Raw genomic sequence first — 23,333 nt, 5'->3', positions numbered from 1 at the left:
TACATAAACGACACAATCCCTTAAAACTAATTAAACGTTCTCTCAAAATTACTGGAGCAAATTCAAGTTCGCCTCAAAGAGCAAATCGCTTCTTTCTAGTCTGCTGCATCACGCCTGACCTCGTTCTGAAGTCTCGCGAGAGTCGTACGAGATTGAGTCGAAACTGCGATTCACGCAACCGCCATTTTGGCTCCACCGCCGCATGGTTGCTCGAGTCCAGGCGCACTTGTATTGAGCCAACATGGCTTCAGTTTCTCCATAGTCCTGTGTCAGTATCATTTTCCCTCCCATCCAGTCTCCTAACGATGGCGTCCGGCAGCGCAGGTAGCAGGGTCTCCTGCGGGAGAGATTTGAGTTGTGTTCCCGAAGTGGCGGACACCCTCGCCGCGGTCGCCAAATTAGGGTAAGCAAGGGCAGCTATCGGCGCAGTAACGAAGAAAACATATCCAAGCTAAATGAAGTGTGTTCAGTTGAAGTTGTCTCGGCTAGGTCGCCGCACGTGATGCACATGAGCATTTGCTAGCTTAGCGCATCTCAGAGCTGCTTGTATTGCACACATGAGTCTGCACATCAGTTTTGGCCAAAAATGTGATGGTTTCTTTTGAAACCTTTACGAACATCTCCAGAATATGTGTTAAAAATGTAATGGGCTCGCCTGATTATTTAATAGATGTGTTTGAATGAACTTATTCATTCGTGTTGATGTGTCATGTTAGTTTTCCAGCTCAAAAATTGTGGCAGAAGTATTACTGACTGCTTCTTCAGTTCATTTGTTATTTAAAGAGGTGATTAGATGTATGCATTCTATTCAAAGGATTGTGAGCCTGATGAAGAGAGGTTATAATGACTCACTTGACAGCTGAATGGCACAAATGATTTACTATAACTGTATTTATAAACGTTTTGTTTTGTAATACCAAACAAGCTTGGTGTTTCTGAATTGAAAAATATGTACTTTATTGATTTCTAATTAAACAGGGATCCATAAGGTTCAAAACAAAATTTGAAGAGGCCATCCCCATTGAAGACTTTTGGCATTTACTTTAACCTGTTAAAGGATTAGTTCACTTTCAAATTAAAATTTCCTGATAATTTACTCATCCCCATGTCATCCAAGATGTTCATGTCTTTCTTTCTTCAGTCGAAAAGAAATTAAGGTTTTTAATGAAAACATTCCAGTAGGGCTGCACGATTAATTGCACGAGATTGTCATGCGTGTCTCGTCAGTAAAGCCGGTTCTGTGATTAGCGGTAAATGTCCATCACCTGCTTTCAAATGGAGCGGCACTTAATATACAGAGCCGTAGTTCGCGGACAAGCTACGCAATATCGCGTTCGTAATCGAAAGCGATTCATCGTTGTTCATCATAGCTTGTCCGTGAACTACGGCTCTGTATATTAAGTGCCGCTCCATTTGAAAGCAGGTGATGGACATTTACCGCTAATCACAGAACCGGCTTTACTGACGAGACACGCATGACAATCTCGTGCAATTAATCGTGCAGCCCTACTGGAATGTTTTCATTAAAAACCTTAATTTCTTTTCGACTGAAGAAAGAAAGACATGAACATCTTGGATGACATGGGGGTGAGTAAATTATCAGGAAAATTTATTTGAAAGTGAACTAATCCTTTAACTGTCAACCCCCAGTTTTTTTATAGACATGAAAATGCACTTTCCAAACTTAAATGGTTGTAATTCAAGAATACTTTGGAATATAGACATAAGGCTGGTCTTGTTTTAAAGATAAAATTTGGTAGATTATTGTAGAAGTGAAATAATTAAGAGAATAATTAACAGAAAAAAGTTATAGAAGTTTAAGTTTATGGAAATGTAAAATTATAATATTTTATATAAAATAAATATGTTACAAAACAAGTTTTACTCTAAAACTGTATCAACTTCAGGTTGATATCTCACAAAAATGAGCTTTCAGTAAGATTTTGTTTGGCCGCAGTACCACACTTTTTCACTAGATGACAACCAAGCTCCATTACTGACCATATAAGGGTGCCTCCAGTTCCATATATGGTTTGAGTGATCTGAACCATATATTTCCATTATTATCATACAATTTATGAAGTAGACATCATATATAGAAGTAGTATGGGAATTTGGCAGAATTTGATATGAATTCAGCCTCTAATAAACATAACATGTATGTGGGTTATAGATCGCTGCCAAAATCATAATGTTTTTTTATTTTTTTCTATTAAAAACATTTTCAGATCTCTTTTTTTTTTCTGAAAAAATTGAATGGATGTTATCTTTTGAACTCTTGGCATGAAAACAAACATGTTTCAATCAATCTTTAATGATTTTTCATGTTCAAAATAAAGGTCTGAACATGCCTTATGAGTATGAAAATATGCTTGTTGCAAATTGATAAATTACTGCTCCTCTGTAATTTATTTTGAAAATCAAATCTTTCATATGATATATAGTGGTATATAGTTTGTCAAGATTAGTTTAAATTTAGTATAGAATATTAATGTTTTAAATATGTAATGGATGTGGGCCCACCGGTGACAGTTTAACAGGTTAAACTTGAAATTCTGCCAATATCTGTTTTCTTGTTTGCCCTGTTTGTCTAAATGCGTGTCATTCTGTCCTATAGCTTTGATTTCCTGTGCATGCCGTTGTTCCACCCGCGGTTCCGACGGGAGTATGAACTGGACCCTGCCAAGTCACGACCCGGAGCCCAAACTCGCTCTGACCTGCTGTTATGTGGCAGAGGTGAGATATAAAGAAACTCTATTGCATGTGTGAATATTTAGATGGAGCACACTGTCAGTCACATTTTTTTTTAAGGCTTTCAAGCTCTTAAAGTGGTCATGGTTTGATCTATGAACGTTAGACATCCATGTACACACATATCAATTATATATATCAATGAAAACATATTGTAACTTTTAGGGTTTACAAAGGGTCGGGAACTTTCCTGAAACCTTCCATGGGAAGTTAAGCCGGGGAATTTTGGGAATATTCCAAGTTGGACACTTAACGAGAATTTATAGGGATTAATTGGAAATGTGATGTAATTTATGCAAACTTTATCATATGCAAACATAAACATTTAGTTTGGTCATAAGCAGACATGCATGCAAACTAATACAAATTTTATAAATAAATTATAAAAAATAATTTTTTAGAGATCGACCAATATATCAATTTACCGATATTTTCCCCGATATTTAAGCATTTTACCATAATCGGATATTGGTTTTTAATATCGGATTCACAGATAAACGCCGCCATCTTGTGGGTGTTTTGAGAATTGCGCGCAAGATCACCATTACAGTGTATGAGGCCAGTGTGAACGATGCTCGGGACAGTAGACGCAACGGTAGCTTGCCCGATCGGGCCAGTGCTGTAGGGTGTGCGATATATATCGTCTATGATATCGTAATTGTTGATTAAATGACCTGACATTATCAAGACTGTCCCTCACTTTACAAAAACCAAACAAAAACGCACTCATTGAGTGCATGCATGCACTACGTGACGTAGTCTAGTAGGTTAGAGTTTGACATGCATATTTAGAGTGTACGCTTTCACTGCGTGATTTAGTCTCCTAAAATGCCTTTAGAATGCCCCAGAATTTGGGATAAGGGGCAAAAATGCCCGTATGTCTTTTATATATAATTTATAGTTAACCAATATTACACAAAGCGCACTGTTTTCTACAAATATCAGCATGATTACAAATGTGGTATTGATTTTATTCAGAGTACAGTTTAATGAACAAGAACTTAATTTCGAGTGACTTACATTTAAGACACCAAATCGCCCGTTTCGCTCCATTTCGCCTATGAAAATAGTTCCAGAGTCCACAGAATTGTTTTGCGTCTCTTCGGCAACATTTCCTGAATGAATCAGCCGTTTGAATGAATCGATTGAATCTCAATGACTCACTCATTAATAGTGATTCGCTGCCACCTACTGGCGGGGTTATTTACACTTTTAAAGTGTCTTTTCATTTTTTAAATAATTTCAAATAACAGTATTTAAAGTTTTATATTTTCAACATTTCAAAACATTATTTATGCATCTGTAACTGCTCTTGACTGATTAACTTTAATAAATCTATAGCTAAATAGTTATACATTACAACTTCTTTGCCTGAAACTCTCCTGTTTAAACCTTCATGAAAAACTTGAAAAGCACTGTTATTACATGTATATGTTTGTTCTGTTGTATTTATTTGTGCTATTACTTGTAATTTGATTATTTGTTACAATTTTAACGTAACGGCTAACTTAATCACGTGCGGCGCCTGTCATGTAATGGCAGTAACATCAGTGTCCGCCGTTCAAAACTCCTTCCCTGCATTAGTGCTTTTTTGGCTAGAGGTTGCAGGCTTGCCTTCCAGTGGCTTTTACACAACATCTATTGTTCTATCAGTTAAACAGTAATGCGGCACATTTGCTGTTGGTAATGACATAAATGAGTCCTACCTGTCGCAACATTCCCTAGTCTACCTTCTCTTAAAAAAAATTAATTATCAAGCTAAAATCTACATATATTTTCCAACAAAAGTTTTGTTTAGTGTAAAACATGCTGAAGATTAGCGAAAAGGCTGTTGATTAATTAAATTATTAGCTATTTCCCCATAAAAGCTGTTTAATCAGCATAGTGAATCCTTTCATCCATTGACATCCATTCAAAAAACGGCCTCTGGTCTCCTTCCCTGCATACCGCCAGCTGTTATGCTTTTTGGGGCTAAAGGTTGCAGGCTTGCCTTCCAGTGGCTTTGCAGAAACGTATGCAAGCTACAGCGACAATAGAGGCCTACATAGACGAGAGATTGTTGAGGTTAGAAAGTACCCTCATTTGTACAACTCTAGCATGAACGAACACAAATATATTCACATGGGTTGTAACTCGTGCTCAAAACTGCTCATGCGTCAAACACCTGTGTATGCGGTCAAGTCCAATGAAGTATACATTGCAAGGCTGCGCGTTCGACTGTGCAAAAAACGAAGTATACCCAGGGCTGTGACATGACCAGTAAGGTTCAGTCTTGCACTGTAGTGTGCACTTTGCTTATTGAGTTTTCTGTTGCATTCATTTTTCATCACCAGCATAGAGCGGTACCCAAGGATGTCATTTTTTTTTTTATAATGCATTACACTTGTGCTGACCACAAATGTACACTGAATTATTAGATTAGTGTAATTTTTTCCAAGATTTTTTTTTTAACTTATTTTTTATTAACCAACTTCTTCTTGCAAAACATGTACAAAGTGCAAATGTACGAGTTTTTTCTTTTAAAGTTCTTTTGAACGGTAGTGTATATAAATTTTGTTTTAAAGGGGCTACAAATAGAAACCCAGAAACCCTTGTTTTTAGCGACACCGGTGGCCATTAAATGAACTGCAGCCAGAAATGTATTGCTTGTGCTGGCACACACTCCATAATGACTCGAGCGAACCTCGGCCAAAACAGTGACTGAACATGATTCACCAACATCGTGTCGGCTTTCATAGACAACCTGGGAAGTCGGAGAAGTTCGAAATTAAGTTTTATAGCAAGCTGTTTACACATTGGCAAAAAAAGATATTAATACATGAAAATTCTTACATATAGCCTCTTTAACATAAAATAAATAATATTAAATTAATAGAGTGAAATGTTTGATTTTAAGACATTTTGTTCGCTGCTTTTTTGGTACTATGTTGGGTCGCCACTCAACGTCTGAAGTAGTGTGCTTATGTGATTGAGGAATGTGCAGGATAGAAATTCAACTGAATTTGCATTAAATCTGGTTGTTTTAACCAAGATTATGCTGAAAGATTTCAACTACATTTAAGTTCACTGTTATAGGCTAACGTGCAATTTTGCAAATTTCCAGTTTGTTCCCTTTAACTCCCTGAGGTCTGAAAACGCGCCGGCGCGTTTTGCAGGTTTTTTTTCACATTGCAGCAAAACAGACTTAAAATACTCCGTCATTTTTTGTCATAGAGACATAAGTAATATATCAATTGAAACTATAGAATATCTTCTTTTATTTGTGTACACTCAGAGTAAAAAAAAAATGTTGTGCTTTTTGCAAAATAAAGAAAACTAAAATGATGCATGATCTGTCCTCTCCCTCTGAACAAAGTTTAATCTGATAGTTCTTAGAAAATGAACTATAACTTAGTGAATACTAATCACAAAAAAATTAGACTTATGTCTAAAGACACGTTGAAATGTCAGGTTTTAAACCATGTAAGTCATATCGAAAACAAAAATTCTGTGTTTATGTAATCTGTATGAATAGAGACACATGTCAGAAGTCCATGATTCAGCTCATTATCCGCTAATGCGGCCACGCCCACGGAGCAGCGCTATTCAGAGGCAAATTATGAGTCAATACAGGCATACATCATCTCAATCATGTATTTATTGTCTTGAAAAGTGTTTATCTGTATGTAAAAGCCATGGTTAACAACCTCTGTAAGACAAGCGTTAGTTCCTGGTATGTCCTCTTCTTCTTTAGAATAATTTGTGGACTAAATGTGCACAGAGAGCGCCCTCCGGCTGCAAGTATGAATTGAATACACCATTCCTGGTATGTCCTCTTCTTCTTTAGAATAATTTGTGGACTAAATGTGCACAGAGAGCGCCCTCCGGCTGCAAGTATGAATTGAAAACACCATTCCTGAAATGTCCTCTTCTTCTTTAGAATAATTTGTGGACTAAAGGTGTACAGAGCGCCCTCCGACTGCAAGTATGAATTGAAAACACCAGTGCTCATAGTGATGACAATGAATATATAATAAATATAACTCCTCTGTATAGAAAATTGGCATAAACATATGAGAATCCATCAATATTTCTCCAAATGTGCATGCTTTTAAACTAAAAACCTATATTCAGACTCTTTGCATCACAGAAATACATTATATTTTAATTATTTTAAATTGAGCTGAGACATGATTACAGAGGTTTTTTTCACAGCCTACCTGACTGAAAGGCCTCATTATTTTATGCAGCACCATTAGAGGTTCTTTATGCGATTCTTTTGTCTTCTCAGGTGTAAATGGCCCATTATTCATAATGATTCACGCCTCCATGCATACTGTGTTTCTTGACAAAAAGTGTCTTACAAAAACTAAATCAATATATTGTTTTATATGAAGGAGTAGGCATTATAATTTTTATATAATTTTGAAGCAAAAACTCTAGTCTACAACCTCCAATACCCAGAAGTCTTGTGAACACAGATTTAATATATATTTTTGGCCTTATTTCAGTGACTTAAGTTTTTTGTTTTTTCAATAACCACGCATAAACGTTATTCCTTCAAAAACACAAACATGTACATACATGTTCCTCACATATTATGGTAGCCTAGTTTGTGCTGAATACAGTGTAATGACACCTTTGTCATTAACATGTTTATGAACAACTGAAAAAAGCACAAATGTCAGGGCATGTCAAAACTTCTCCAGGCCCCAAATCAGCCTCAGATTCCAAAGGGTTAATTTCCATAAATTCCTGGAATTTTGCAACCCTAGTAACTTTCAGAACTCAAGAACTTCCTCCCCAGTCCCAAACAGTCTAACTAAGCAGAAAAACATCTGCATCTTTTTGATGTCAGATAGAAGAAAGCACTACCATGTGGCCGCCCATGTTTTACACATCAATAATGACTATTCTGCATTCGGAAACTTGCCCTGTGATGGTAAGATAATTTGGAGGAAGTTCTATAGATGATATTAATCCTGACACCAAATGAATTAATGATAAGAATAAAATGTGGTGAAGTCACATTTCACATTCAAAGAGAGACTTAAAAGTCATCCATTCAATTTTAAGGGTCAAAAAGGGGTTAGAAAACAGTAATGAAACCTAAATCATGACTATTTTTGCCACAAAAACCTTAACTAGCTTTTAAGCAAAGCTCAGGGGACTAAATAATATGATTAAAGATTGTGTGATAAGACCCCTTTAATGTCAGATTCTCATTAAGTTCCTTTTTAAGAAATTAAATCTTGAATAACGGACTTGTTCTACATTTATCCAGGATACTCTGCGTAATTACATTTACAGAGTTACATACGCTTAGACATCAGGATCATATCTTTGTAATAATAGGATGTCCATTCTTTCTTCATTAGATTGGAACACACTTATCGTGGGAAAGCTGTCCTCCTGGATTGAGACGGACTCAGAGTTGACCACAGAGCGCAGGAATTCAGAAGCAGTATGTTTATTGTTTTGTAATTATCTATGTGTTTTCCTTTCAGATTCTTTAAACATTCCTCGTCTAATCTGAATTCATTAGGCAGATATTATTAATTTGCTGTTGTGTCACAAATTACGCATCCATGCGTACAATATCTTGACCCGGTTGGGCTCCTTCAAACACACTGTAGATGTAATCAAGAGTCAGATGAAAACGAGGACCATTTATTGGAGATCTGCCCAACAGAGAGGAAGCTGAGCAGATTTGTTGATTATTTTGATGTGATCTCTCCTTGTAATGTCTTTTGTGCCCTTGCTGCAGGCGCTGGTACAGGAGCTCAATTTCTGTGCTTATCTGGGGCTGCCAGCTTTCATGATCCCCCTAAGGGGTCCGCACTGTGCCAACCTGGCTCGAATCCTGCTCAACCACATCCACACAGGACATCACTCTTGCATGGTAATGGCAGTCTGTAGCATTGAATGAAAACAAATATGCTCAGAACACATTCGTTTATGTATACACCCTGGGCCTATGATTTACATGTAATCTTCATTCTGGCTGCTTCGCTTTTCTTTTTTTCCACTGATGGAAATTTAATTAGTGGTGTGAGTAGACTGTTTATCATTTTTGCTTGCTATTAGTCTGTTATTTAAAATAATACTTAATGCATTATCCATAAAGGTCAAGTGATCAGATCCTTTTGCAGTACTTACAGAGCTGTCAGATTAGCACATTAATGTGCTTAATTGTATAAAAAAATTAAATGTTAAAAACGTAAAGGCTTAGTTCACCCAAAAATTAATATTATCCCATGATTTATTCGCCCTCAAGCCACCCTAGGTGTATATGACTCGTCTTTCAGATAAACACAATCAGAGTTATATTTAAAAATATTTTGGCTCCTCCAAGCTTTATAATGGTAGTGAATAGGGGGCAAGATTTTGAAGCCCAAAAAAGTGCATCCATCCATCATAAATATAATCCTGAAGTATGAAGTAAAATAACTAGCTTCCACCAGACAACCGTACACATACTGCACAAATCGACCACAAGTGTAACCCCTGAAGTGATGTATGACACAGGATGTAGGAGTATCGTAAGCTTAGACGCCTCTCATGGCTTAAACAAATGGGGCTGGGCAACAACTCAAACTCCTCTTCTCTTATATCAAAATCTTCTGAAATTTCTCTTTAAAATTGCTTGTTTTAGACTTCTAATTCATGACCGGTGTTTTGTTTTGCTCTCTCCTCTGCACTTCTGTGTTCATTATTGTGTAATGCATCAGGTCAGAGGTTACTCATTTGGCACAAGTCGTTTGCGCAGTATGCGTACAGTCGTATGGCGGAAGCTAGTTATTTTACTTAAAATATTTAAATATGGATATTTTTCCTTTTAAAGGGTTAATGCACCCAAAAAAGAAATTTCTGTCATTAATTATTCACCCTCATGTCGTTTTAAAACCCGTAAAACCTTCGTTCATCTTCAGAACACAAATTAAGCTATTTTTGATGAAATCCAAGAGGTATATGACTCGTCCATAGACAGCAATATAATAAACACTTTCAAGGTCCAGAAAGGTACTAAAGACATTGTTAAAACAGTCGACGTGACTGCAGTGATTCAACCTTAATGTTATGAAGCGACGAGAATACTTTTTTTGTGCAAAAACAAAAATAACGACTTTATTCAACAATATCTTCTCTTCTGTGTCATTCTCATACCTATTTGGGGTCGCATCCGTTTTTATAACTCAATTGTTTACAGACACGCATAACCGACTGTGTTTACGGGGATACTTGACGGGCATTTTGACGTAATTTTGCGTGCACGTATCCGTTCAAGCTTAAAAAGAAGAGGGAGAGAACTGAATTTGGTGTTCACGTGCTGTCTGCGCAGCTCTGTGTTAGTTTAAACATCAAGTACAAAAAGACTGACAGGACTTAAACACATGCAAATGATAATCTTTCACTCTATGATGGTTGAACTTTGCAATTAATCCACAAATCGCATGCGTTCTGAACTGAGCGGCTGGCCCGTACGGATCACAGATCAAAATACGATCCCTATACTTGACATCGCACACACCTGCCATGTGACTATCGCGGATGCGCACATTGTGATATCGATGCTAATACGATATATCGTTCAGCCCTAGCAAACTCATTAATAAACACAGATACACTACAGTTCAAAAGTAAGGGGTCAGCAAGATTTTTTTTATTTTTTGAAAGAAAGAAAGAAATTAATACTAAAACTTTTTTCAGACAAAAGATTCTGTTTCAAATAAATGCTGTACTTTTGAAGTTTCCACAAAAAATATTAAAGCAGCACAACTATTTCCAACATTGATAACGATAAGAAATGTTTCTTGAGCACCAAATTAGCATATTACACTCAAAATGCTGGGTTGAAAATGGACAATTTTTAACCCAGCGGTTGGGTTAAATGTGTGTCCAGCCTGCTGGGTAGTTTTATTAACTCAACTATTGTTTAAAAATTGCTGTATTGTTTACTTAAAATGAACTCAAAATAGGTTGGAAATGAACATTTTATTAATGTTTAATAAATGAACATTTATCAATAATTTTATTAAATAATTAAATGATAAACCTTTATTGAATTGCTTATTAATAAATGTTCACCTTTTAATTGTTATTGTTGCCTCTAGTGATTATGTGTCTGAATTTTAATTTCCAACCTGTTTTGTGTTCGTTTTAAGATAGCCATATAGTTGAGTTAAATAAAACTGCCCAGCATGTTGGGTCAAACATTTAACCCAACTGCTGGGTTTGTCCATTTTTAAAGGATCATGTGATATAAATGTGATTTAATTCTGCTTAATCATACAATTTTTAATCAATTGACCTCACTAGTTGTTAAATTTTTATTTGTAATGACAGTCTAAATCCCATTAATTCTACACCTCATTTACGTTCAGGACATTTTCCTATCATGCATATTTATTAGAAAGTAAGTTATTAGAAACACTTGTACAAAATACAGAGACACAACCTCTTTGTTCCAGTAAGGACACCGTATCAACTCAATTATAATGCTAAGCCGTGTGTAGTGCATCAGTGTGCAAGCAGAAACAAATCCATTGGATTTTTCTCAGTTGGTTGCTCTTTTATTGGTTGTAATGCTGCTTTCTTAGTTGATTAGGAATAAATTAGTTCAATGGTGATTTGTTTTTAATTACATAGTTTTGGATACGAGTTCCACTGTTGGCTCCTGAGGACATGCGGGAAGATCTCATCGAGAACGAGCCGTCTAAACAAATAGACGATGGCAGCAATGATGAGAAGACCTGGGCATGGTGAGACGGCTAAAACAAAGCCATTTGTTCATTTAAATGTAGATATTAAATAAGTTATCAGATGAATCATCCATCAAGGATGACTGTGACGTTTTTTTTTTCTCTCTCTCTTAGTCCATATTTGAGATTAAATCATGAAGAACAAAGCAATCATCTGCCTCTGTTCATTTAATTTCCTTTTTCCTCTTCAGGTGGCACTCATTCAGAACACTCTGTGACTATAATAAGAGGATTTGCCTCGGTAAGAGCAAAAAAAACCTCAAATGTCCAGTGCTTATAATTGCCTATTAAAAATGAAGCAGCGAATGCTAACACTTACAGTTTGTTTTTTTACTTCTGTGTGAAGCAATTGAGATCGGAGCAGACCTGCCATCTGACACGGTGATCGACAAGTGGCTTGGAGAGCCAATCAAAGCTGCCATTCTCCCCACCAGCATATTTCTAACCAATAAAAAAGGATTTCCGGTCCTTTCAAAAGCCCACCAGCGAGTTCTCTTCCGCCTCTTCAAGGTAAGTGTTACCAATATTATGCCACGTTCATTCAATTCAGTGCAGTTATCTAACAATCTGAGGCCTCCTCAGCTGGAGGCTCAGTTTATTTTCACAGGGGCGAACCGCCACAGTGAGAAAGACCTGCGCTCGTATCTGCAGTATCTAGAGTACCTCAACCAAAACCGTCCAGCACCTAATGCCTACGAGCTCTTCGCCAAAGGCTATGAAGATTACCTACAGTCACCACTGCAGGTGTGTCTCTCAAAGAATAAACGCTTTGCCTAGTGCACAGAAATATTGATTATTTTGGTTTCGATTGTACTAATGTGGTGCCTAATTGTTTTATCAGCCTTTAATGGATAATTTGGAATCGCAGACGTATGAAGTTTTTGAAAAGGATCCTATCAAATATTCTCAGTACCAGCAGGTGAGTTAAAAGGACTTGCTAATGGAAAGCAGAATCTTGCTGGTCACCAGTTTACATAGAGGGCCCTGTAATTTCCGCAATGCAGAAAACGGAACGGAATCGCGCAATCCAGTCATAAAAACAGAATTTACTGTGTAACGCGGAATGTCATGGAATTTGTCCAAAAAAATTGATGAATAAATAAAAACCAGCTCAGTACACTTAAATCGAATCGTGATATAGTGTCTGTGAATATTAAACCACAAAAACGCTTTTTAAAAATGAATACTACATGTTCTGCGTGTCTCTGTGTGAATGAATGAGGCAGACGCGCGGTTTCATTTACCTCATGCTCGTGACACTTGTGGTGTTTTCAGCCTCTGCCGCGGCGCCGCCTCACTATATGAGGACATGAATGCATGAACTTCATCTCCAGAGCCGCTCTGAGAATCACTTCATGAGCATTTTACTATTTCATTTGATAAAGACTATCATCATATCAAACACACAGGTCTTCACTGAAACATGTCAAAATAAAAGTTTGGTTTAACAAAAAAATTGTGACAGAAATGTATTACTGTTGTACAGTAAAATTGAGCTACATCTCAATTTAATAATAATATTAATACTACTACTAATAATAAATTATTATTAACTTTATTTTTAAGTAAACATCACAATTTTTCTTCCATGTTTTAATTTTAACAGTAAAGCTCTATGTGCTGCAGATTAATTAAGCATGATTTTCGATTATTAAAATTGAATTAAACCATTAAAATGGAATCCAGAGAACTTGAAACAGAAAACGCAGAATTTGAGAAAGAAATAAAATGTATTTCATAGAACCCTAAAAATGTAATTTTTGTTAAACTGTTCTTAAATTGTATAGGTTTCTTGATTTCAATCAATTAGACATGCTTTTTGATTACTAAAAATTAAAATGTAGTAAAAAAAAAATTAAAAAGGAAAAAAAAAAACTGAATCCAGGAAAATTAAAACGGAATTTGGGCAAAAAAATAAAATGGGTTTCATAGGGCCCTATACATAGAATAACACACTACTTCCAAAAGTTTGGGTATTGGTAAGATTTTTAATTAATTTTATTTATTTATTTATTTTAAGAATCTTTTATTCAGCAAGGACACATTAAATTCTTCAAAAATGGCAGCTAAGACTTTTACATTATTGCATTACATTACTTTGTTACAAAATAATTTTATTTCAGAGAAATTAATCAAAGAATCTGGAAAAAAATAATCAGTTTCCTCATAAATATTAAGCAGCACTACTGTTTTCAGCATTGATGATAATCAGAAATGTTTCTTGAGTAGCAAATCATCATATTAGAATGATTTCTGAAGGATCATGTGACACTGAAGACTGGAGTAATGATGCTGAAAATTCAGCTTTGCATCACAGGAATAAATTATATTTTAACATACTAAAAATAGAAAAGTTATTGTAAATTTAAAAAAAAAAAAAAATGTACAATTTGGACTGTTATGGTACTGATACAGTACAGTCCAAAAGTTTGGAACCACTAAGATTTTTAATGTTTTTAAAAGAAGTTTCGTCTGCTCACCAAGGCTACATTTATTTAATTAAAAATACAGTAAAAAACAGTAATATTGTGAAATATTATTACAATTTAAAATAACTGTGTACTATTTAAATATATTTGACAAAGTAATTTATTCCTGTGATGCAAAGCTGAATTTTCAGCATCGTTACTCCAGTCTTCAGTGTCACATGATCCTTCAGAAATCATTCTGATATGCTGATCTGCTGCTCAATAAACATTTATGATTATTTTCAATGTTGAAAACAGTTGTGTACTTTTTTTTTTCAGGATTCCTTGATGAATAGAAAGTTCAAAAGAACAGCATTTATCTGAAATACAAAGCTTCTGTAGCATTATACACTACCGTTCAAAAGTTTGGGGTCAGTAAGAATTTTTATTTTTATTTTTTTGAAAATAAATTAAAGAAATGAATACTTTTATTCAGCAAGGATGCATTAAATCAATCAAAAGTGGCAGTAAAGACATTTATAATGTTACAAAAGATTAGATTTCAGATAAACACTGTTCTTTTGAACTTTCTATTCATCAAATAATCCTGAAAAAAAATATTGTACACAAATATTTTGTACAATTGTACACATTAAATGTTTCTTGAGCAGCAGATCAGCATATTAGAATGATTTCTGAAGGATCATGTGACACTGAAGACTGGAGTAATGATGCTGAAAATTCAGCTTTGCATCACAGGAATAAATTACTTTGTCAAATATATTTAAATAGTACACAGTTATTTTAAATTGTAATAATATTTCACAATATTACTGTTTTTTACTGTATTTTTAATTAAATAAATGTAGCCTTGGTGAGCAGACGAAACTTCTTTTAAAAACATTAAAAATCTCAGTGGTTCCAAACTTTTGGACTGGACTGTATATCGTACATACAGGAATAAATTACAGTTTAAAATGTATTAAAATAGAAAAAGGTTATTTTAAATTGTAATGATTTTTCATATAATTGAATCATTTTAACTGTATTTTTGCAACCTTGGTGAGCAAAACCATTTATTTTTTTAAACTAAATTTTACTGACCACAAACTTGTGAACGGCACACTTCGTTGTGGCGACAGAAAGGCACCACTTATTGAAAACAAATATCTAGCATGAACTGTTGTTACTACCGCTGTTGTATCCATTAATTGTGAATCATCTTTTCCACCAGGCTGTATATAGATGTCTGCTAGACAGAGTTCCTGAAGAACAGATGGAAACCAATGTGCAGTAAGTGACTTCACACATTCCCAGGTGTCCCATTGTCAGTTCTATAATGCAGAGATGTGCTGATTGCTTGGCAGATTATGTCAACACTGAATTTTTTTGTTCAGGGTTTTGATGGTACTAGGTGCAGGTCGTGGTCCGCTGGTAAACGCCTCGCTTCGTGCGGCAAGACAGGCTAAGAGGAAGTTGCGCGTATATGCTGTTGAGAAGAACCCTAATGCAGTAGTCACGTAAGGAAGTTAACACTGAAGTGTGACTTTTCTTCTCTTCTCACCTTCTCTTGATAGTAAAATACTGTTCTGTTAATACATATTTTATCAAAAATACAATAAAAACAGTAATATTAAGTATTACAATTTAAAAGAACTGCTTTTTTAGATTATTTTTTAGTAATTTTTTTCCTGTGAAGAAGCTGAACTTTCAGCAGCCATTACTTCAGTCTTCAGTCACATGACCTCAAATAATATATATATATATATATATATATATATATATATATATATATATATATATATATATATATATATATATATATATATAACAATTTACTTTCAGATTACTTCTATTTCTTGAATACATTCAACTTTCAAGTGTTACTCAGCAGTGCTTTGGTGTTCCCCTTCTCTTTCTCAGGCTGGAGAACTGGAAATTTGAGGAGTGGGGTGATCAAGTGACTGTTGTGTCATGTGACATGAGGGAATGGACGGCTCCAGAGAAAGCAGATATCATTGTGAGCGAGCTTTTAGGGTCATTCGGAGACAATGAGCTTTCACCCGAGTGCCTTGATGGAGCGCAGCACTTCCTCAAAGGTTTGAGATATCATCAATTATGTCTTTGTTTTAATTCGCCCTGTTTTACATCTCTTGATCAGCTCGTTTTTCTCTTAGACGATGGCGTAAGCATTCCCTGCTCCTACACATCTTTCCTGGCTCCGTTGTCCTCATCTAAACTATATAATGAAGTCAGAGGCTGTCGGGAGCGAGACAAAGACCCCGAGTGCCATTTTGAGACACCGTATGTTGTCAGACTACACAACTTCCATCAACTTGCAGACCCCAAGCCTTGCTTCACCTTCGTACACCCCACCACAGGTATGAGATCCTGCAGAGACAGACCCATAGATGACCAACCTCAAGTTTGTTTTGTAACACTTTCTCCGAAGCCATTAACTTTTGGTCTGTACCCCGCACAGATATGAATAATAACCGGTATCAATGTCTACGATTCTCTGTGGGATGTAATTCAGTGCTTCATGGCTTTGCTGGATACTTCGAGGCCACACTCTACAAAGATGTCACGCTCAGTAAGTCTCATGTTGGTGTCAGTTTAAAGGCCCAATCACAAAGTAAGGCTTGCATTGTTCATTCACACTTACTGCATGACCAAACTATTCATATTTAAACAAAAAGTAGTTACCACATTGAGTATTTTATATAATAATGGCCACAAATTGGCATGGTTTATTGGGAGAGGGCAATCGAGAATCATTGCCTTATTAACTTGATCGCCATTAAAATCTAATTTACATGAGGAGGGCAATCACATTTACATCCAAATGGTTAATAATCTACACAGAATGCATCAAACTGTAGCTATAAAGTGTTTAAATGACCTGTAGTAATTCAGGTTTACTGAACAAAAGTGCTGTTTGTGTGCCTGTTACTGTGTGCGGCACTTTCACCAACTTAATATCGCTTTCTTCATCCTTGCAGGTATAAAACCTGAAACTCACTCTCCTGGGATGTTCTCCTGGTTCCCCATCCTTTTCCCTTTGAAAGTAAGTGCAAGAAACCTTTTTTTTTCTATTTTTTTTATTATTATTCCTACGGAATGAAATGCAAGCACATGTTACTGTTCAAAACTTTGGGGTCAGTAAGATTTTTGTAGAAAAATGAATACTTTTATTCAGCAAGGAAATATTAAATTGATCAAAATTAAGACATTTACAATGTTAATGCCGTTCTTTTGAACTTTCTATTCATCAAAGAATCCTCCAAAAGTTATTACGTAGCACAGTTGTTTTTAACATTGACAATAATAAATGTTTCTTTAGCAGCATCTTTAATCATCATATTAGAATGATTTCTGAAGGATCATGTGACACTAAAGACTGGAGTAATGATGCTGAAAATTCAGCTTTGATCACAGAAATAAATTACATTTTAAAGTATATTACAATGGGCGAGAGTTCTTGACAACAGTACTTTAAAAAAAAATCTTACCAACCCCAAACTTATGAGTGGTAGTGTTTATTTTAGTAACTCTTATGCTTTGGATAAGAAATATAGTTACTCAGTCAAGAACAGCGAGTGAATTCTATGTCTTTTGTTGTTTGATTAATGTTATTATAGAGACGGCAGCATTATTGCTGCTGTCACTTTAAGAGCTGCACAGATCCAATATACTGATACACGTGTTTATTTCTCAACCGTTTATGTTCACTTAAGACTAGGATTGTGCAAGACTAGTCAACTAAACGCTACAGCTGCTACTAGTCGACACTGAAAACAAGTCGATTACCCAGGGGAAAAAATACACAAGATTTTATTGTTCGAATTACTGTCGTTTTAATGTTACTGTGACGAGCAAAGCGCGAGAGTTAAATGAATGTCACCTGCGCGCCACACCGGTCTCGAGTCTCAGGAGCTCCGGAAGGTTAAAAGGAGGAGTAACTACAGTGGAGGATGAAAGAGGACCAGGCCTGGGACATTTTAAGTTGCGTTTTATGTATTTGCGGCAGTTGGCCATGATGTACCTGTCGTTTACTTTCCTTTATTTATTTTGTCAATAAAAACTTAAGTTTACAGTTCACCGCTTCCCTGAGCCCTGAGCTTTTTTACATTTACATTTAAAAGCATTTTAAATAACACATTAAAATAATACACCTGGGAAAATCTCCCATGCGTTTTCTTCGTGTCAATCGCAGCGAGCTCAGAAATGACCGCTCGAAAGACAAGCAAGTCACATGAGTATTTTGAATTAGAAAAAAAAAAAAAAAAAAAGTTTTATGTAAGCTGCCTGTGACATATCAAACTGGCATAATTCCACTGCCATAGCCGAAGCAAGCAAATGCCTATTGCGTCATTCACTTCAACTCTGAAAAAATAACTTCAGAGACGACAGCCACATTCATGTAGCCACTCAGTTTTGTTGAGGGAGAATGCTTCAGAAAAGTCAAAATGCAAGGCAAGTGTACTGCAGATTTATGTTTTTAGCAGCATTAATTATTAGGATTTGACTGTTTGATTCATTGTTTCAAATGTTTGCAAGGATATTTTGACAGTTTACGAGGATATTTCGACAGTTTACGAGGATGTTTTGACAGTTTTCGAGGATGTTTTGACAGTTTACGAGGATATTTTGACAGTTTACGAGGATATTTTGACAGTTTATGAGGATATTTTGACAGTTTACGAGGATATTTCGACAGTTTATGAGGATATTTTGAGTTTGCAAGGATATTTTGACAGTTTACGAGGATATTTTGAGTTTGCAAGGATATTTTGACAGTTTGAGGATATTTTGACAGTTTGAGGATATTTCGACAGTCAATGAGGATATTTCGACAGTTAATGAGGATATTTCGACAGTTAATGAGGATATTTTGAGTTTGCAAGGATATTGACAGTTTGAGGATATTTTGACAGTTCGAGGATATTTTGACAGTTCGAGGATATTTCGACAGTCAATGAGGATATTTCGACAGTTAATGAGGATATTTCGACAGTTTACGAGGATGTTTTGACAGTTTGCAAGGATATTTTGACAGTTGACGATATTTTGACAGTTTACGAGGATATTTTGACAGTTTGAGGATATTTTGACAGTTTATGAGGATATTTCGACAGTTTATGAGGATATTTTGAGTTTGCGAGGATATTTTGACAGTTTGCGAGGATATTTTGACAGTTTACGAGGATATTTTGACAGTTTTCGAGGATATTTTGACAGTTTGAGGATATTTTGAGTTTGCGAGGATATTTTGACAGTTTGAGGATATTTTGACAGTCAATGAGGATATTTCGACAGTTAATGAGGATATTTTGACAGTTTGAGGATATTTTGACAGTCAATGAGGATATTTTGACAGTTAATGAGGATATTTTGACAGTTTGAGGATATTTTGACAGTCAATGAGGATATTTTGACAGTCAATGAGGATATTTCGACAGTTAATGAGGATATTTTGACAGTTTACGAGGATATTTTGACAGTTTACGAGGATGTTTTGACAGTTTTCGAGGATGTTTTGACAGTTTTCGAGGATGTTTTGACAGTTTGAGGATATTTCGACAGTTTACGAGGATATTTTGAGTTTGCAAGGATATTTTGACAGTTTTCGAGGATATTTTGACAGTTTATGAGGATATTTTGACAGTTTTGTGTGTATTTGTCCGTTCAAGTGCAAAAAGACACGGATGAAAGCTTGGTTCAGTATCGCACACTATTCCGTATGAGAGGCGGCTTTCTGTGTACACGTTTTGGATGTGTGCGCATAGAAAACAGTGTGTGAGTCTTCTTGCACCAGTATGGTTAAGAGTCATGTTTAAATTCATAGTTAAGTCATATTTAAATAAAAAGGAATCGATGAGAGGAATCAAACAGTTTACGAGGATATTTTGACAGTTTATGAGGATATTTTGACAGTTTACGAGGATATTTCGACAGTTTATGAGGATATTTTGAGTTTGCAAGGATATTTTGACAGTTTACGAGGATATTTTGAGTTTGCAAGGATATTTTGACAGTTTGAGGATATTTTGACAGTTTGAGGATATTTCGACAGTCAATGAGGATATTTCGACAGTTAATGAGGATATTTCGACAGTTAATGAGGATATTTTGAGTTTGCAAGGATATTGACAGTTTGAGGATATTTTGACAGTTCGAGGATATTTTGACAGTTCGAGGATATTTCGACAGTCAATGAGGATATTTCGACAGTTAATGAGGATATTTCGACAGTTTACGAGGATGTTTTGACAGTTTGCAAGGATATTTTGACAGTTGACGATATTTTGACAGTTTACGAGGATATTTTGACAGTTTGAGGATATTTTGACAGTTTATGAGGATATTTCGACAGTTTATGAGGATATTTTGAGTTTGCGAGGATATTTTGACAGTTTGCGAGGATATTTTGACAGTTTACGAGGATATTTTGACAGTTTTCGAGGATATTTTGACAGTTTGAGGATATTTTGAGTTTGCGAGGATATTTTGACAGTTTGAGGATATTTTGACAGTCAATGAGGATATTTCGACAGTTAATGAGGATATTTTGACAGTTTGAGGATATTTTGACAGTCAATGAGGATATTTTGACAGTTAATGAGGATATTTTGACAGTTTGAGGATATTTTGACAGTCAATGAGGATATTTTGACAGTCAATGAGGATATTTCGACAGTTAATGAGGATATTTTGACAGTTTACGAGGATATTTTGACAGTTTACGAGGATGTTTTGACAGTTTTCGAGGATGTTTTGACAGTTTTCGAGGATGTTTTGACAGTTTGAGGATATTTCGACAGTTTACGAGGATATTTTGAGTTTGCAAGGATATTTTGACAGTTTTCGAGGATATTTTGACAGTTTATGAGGATATTTTGACAGTTTTGTGTGTATTTGTCCGTTCAAGTGCAAAAAGACACGGATGAAAGCTTGGTTCAGTATCGCACACTATTCCGTATGAGAGGCGGCTTTCTGTGTACACATTTTGGATGTGTGCGCATAGAAAACAGTGTGTGAGTCTTCTTGCACCAGTATGGTTAAGAGTCATGTTTAAATTCATAGTTAAGTCATATTTAAATAAAAAGGAATCGATGAGAGGAATCAAAGTTTTAATTTTATAACAAGTATCCGATTCCAGATTTGGAATAGATTTTCGATTCCCAACCCTAGTCATGGACATGAATACAGTTAGCACTTTCAGTTTGAAAGGAGCCAGTAAAGCACTGTCACAGCGTGGCAGTTTATCAACTCCACAGTTAATGTGCTGAAGTGTACAGTCATGTTGGGAATGTAATCTTAACACCTTTTTCTCTCCCTCTCTCTCCCCATGCAGCAGCCGATCCCGCTGTCCTGTGGTGATAGCGTGAGCGTGAGGTTCTGGAGGTGTAACAATGGGAAGAAGGTCTGGTATGAATGGGCTGTGACCGAGCCTACGTGCTCCGCCATTCACAACCCCGCCGGGCGCTCTTACACCATCGGCCTGTAGCAAGACTCCCACGCTGACATCTGCTCACACACGGGGCTTACACTGACTTATTTTTGTTAGTTTGGGTTTTTTTTAAATAAACTATTTGATTTACAGTCAAGTGGCAGGTTTAAATATCTGGTTTCAAGGGCCCAACTACACTCACCGAGATCGTTCTCCATGACAGCGACGTATCTTTGCTCATTTCTGTATTGTTCATAAGGATGGGAATTAAAACTGCTCTTACGAGGGATCCTTTAAAGCAATGTGCGATTGTCCTGGTGCTCTTTCTTAATTCAAACACCTCTGATATTTAAAAAAAAAAATTGAAGCCTGGAGTATTTGCCACTTATTAACAAAAAAATCTGTCAGTTTTTGAAATCTGTTATTTTCTAGAGCAGATTATGTGAGTCCGGTGGTCTATTTTGACATTATACATCAGTCTTGTTTCCCTATTGCCCACCAGTGCCCCATGGTTAGAACAACTGTAGTGTGATGTCCCCAGTCAGGCCGTGTTAGGAAACATATCCCATACTTTTATACTGTTTTTTTTTTCCTGAAAAAAAATGTATTGTCTTACAACATGAGTAATAATAATAATAAAAAAGATACAAAATTATGATCTTTCTGTTATGATCCACAACTTCCAAAACTTATTTGAACATTTCTTTATCTTTTCTAACTTAATAAAATAAAGAACATCTGATAGCCAATGAGAATGTGAAGGGGGCATTTTGGACCTCCAATTCATCAGTGTTAGTCTCCTAGCCAGCAGAGTGACAAAGGCAATTGCATCCTTTTTAAGAGTTGACAAGGATGGTACTGCGGGGCAAACTCGGTGAGAGCATTCGGTTCAATTCTATCCCCTGTAATAAATGATAAAAGTTTTAAAAATATTGCTCCAGTAATTATAAAGTGAAGGGCAAAGCCAAAACATATGAATAATGTTTGCTGGAGTTTGACAGCATCTGTTACATGCTGGAGAAACACCTTTATACATCTTTGCCAATCTAGCATTTGTATAATGAACACGGTGCACAACTTTGCACTGAATAAGTGAGAGATTTGTGAGATTAGACCTTTTATTGTACAAATCGGCATAAACAAAAACTATTCAAAGGAGTGTCATTAGGCAGGAGAGGAAAATCTGGGAATGTAACCTGAGCAAAACTACAAACTTGTAAGTATCTGAAAAAACGCTGCTTCTGAAGTGAAAATTTGTCCCTAAGCTGTTGAAAAGAGGCAAACATGCCATCAATATATAAATCATGAAATGTATCAAGACCAAAATAAAAAAGCACTATCCAACAGGGATACACTCATGTATTTTTGAGTGGTGTTCCTTTTCCAAAAATAAAGATGAATTTGTTTATTGTAGTTTTTTTAAATTGTAAATCATAATTGACATAATTGAGTAAAAATTGAGAAATACATTTCCATGTCAATTTCAACTTATGATTTATCTCCAAATTATGACTTTTTGTCATAATTTCATGCTCCATATGCATCATCACTTCTTTTCGCTGTGATAACAGGGTCCCTGCGGGAACCTTACATTATGTTTTTTTTTTTTTTTCACAGATTTAAAGCCATTAAAAATCTTAAATGGTGTAAGAAAAGTCTTATTTCAAGAGGTCTTAAATATGGGGACGGGAATTGCGATATGGATTAATGTGATTGTTCATTAAAGGGATAGTTCCCCCAAAAATGAAAATTGTTATCAATAAGTCGCCTTCATGTCGTTCCAAACTTATGTTTCTTTTTACTATTGAACACAAAAGACATTTTGAATGTCTGTATCCAAACTAGGGCAATATTTAAGAAATATATGCATGTATGTATAAATATATACATATATTTATATTTTTATATATTTAAATTATATATAAATTTAAATATTTTTATAGAAATATAAGATATTTTTCTTAAATATATACATGTATG

At 35.5% G+C, this 23,333-nt stretch overlaps 1 protein-coding gene across 1 annotated transcript; it reads left to right on the top strand.

The window, feature by feature from the left end:
* The first annotated feature begins 191 nt into the window (after positions 1–191).
* On the top strand, positions 192–22,008 carry prmt5 (protein arginine methyltransferase 5). Its single transcript, XM_048163491.1, has 16 exons — positions 192–403; positions 2,618–2,736; positions 8,109–8,194; positions 8,498–8,632; positions 11,380–11,492; positions 11,684–11,733; positions 11,839–12,002; positions 12,075–12,236; positions 12,334–12,411; positions 15,135–15,193; positions 15,298–15,420; positions 15,824–15,999; positions 16,078–16,281; positions 16,383–16,493; positions 16,903–16,967; positions 21,258–22,008. The coding sequence occupies exons 1-16, from the start codon at positions 306–308 to the stop codon at positions 21,408–21,410; spliced, it is 1,896 nt and encodes a 631-aa protein (XP_048019448.1). The 5' UTR covers positions 192–305; the 3' UTR covers positions 21,411–22,008.
* The last annotated feature ends 1,325 nt before the right edge of the window (positions 22,009–23,333 follow it).

This window comes from Megalobrama amblycephala, linkage group LG17 (genome assembly GCF_018812025.1).
Source record: "Megalobrama amblycephala isolate DHTTF-2021 linkage group LG17, ASM1881202v1, whole genome shotgun sequence".
NCBI lineage: Eukaryota > Metazoa > Chordata > Actinopteri > Cypriniformes > Xenocyprididae > Megalobrama > Megalobrama amblycephala.
The sequence above is the reverse complement of the archived record's forward strand: the minus strand, read 5'-3'. Positions and strand labels throughout refer to the sequence as shown.

Excerpts from the sequence above, each read along its gene's own strand:
- prmt5 (XM_048163491.1), top strand. The coding sequence starts at position 306 with ATGGCGTCCGGCAGCGCAGGTAGCAGGGTCTCCTGCGGGAGAGATTTG. Across the intron at positions 12,412-15,134 it reads AATATTCTCAGTACCAGCAG|GCTGTATATAGATGTCTGCT; the intron begins GTGAGTTAAAAG and ends CTTTTCCACCAG. Across the intron at positions 16,000-16,077 it reads AGCGCAGCACTTCCTCAAAG|ACGATGGCGTAAGCATTCCC; the intron begins GTTTGAGATATC and ends TTTTTCTCTTAG.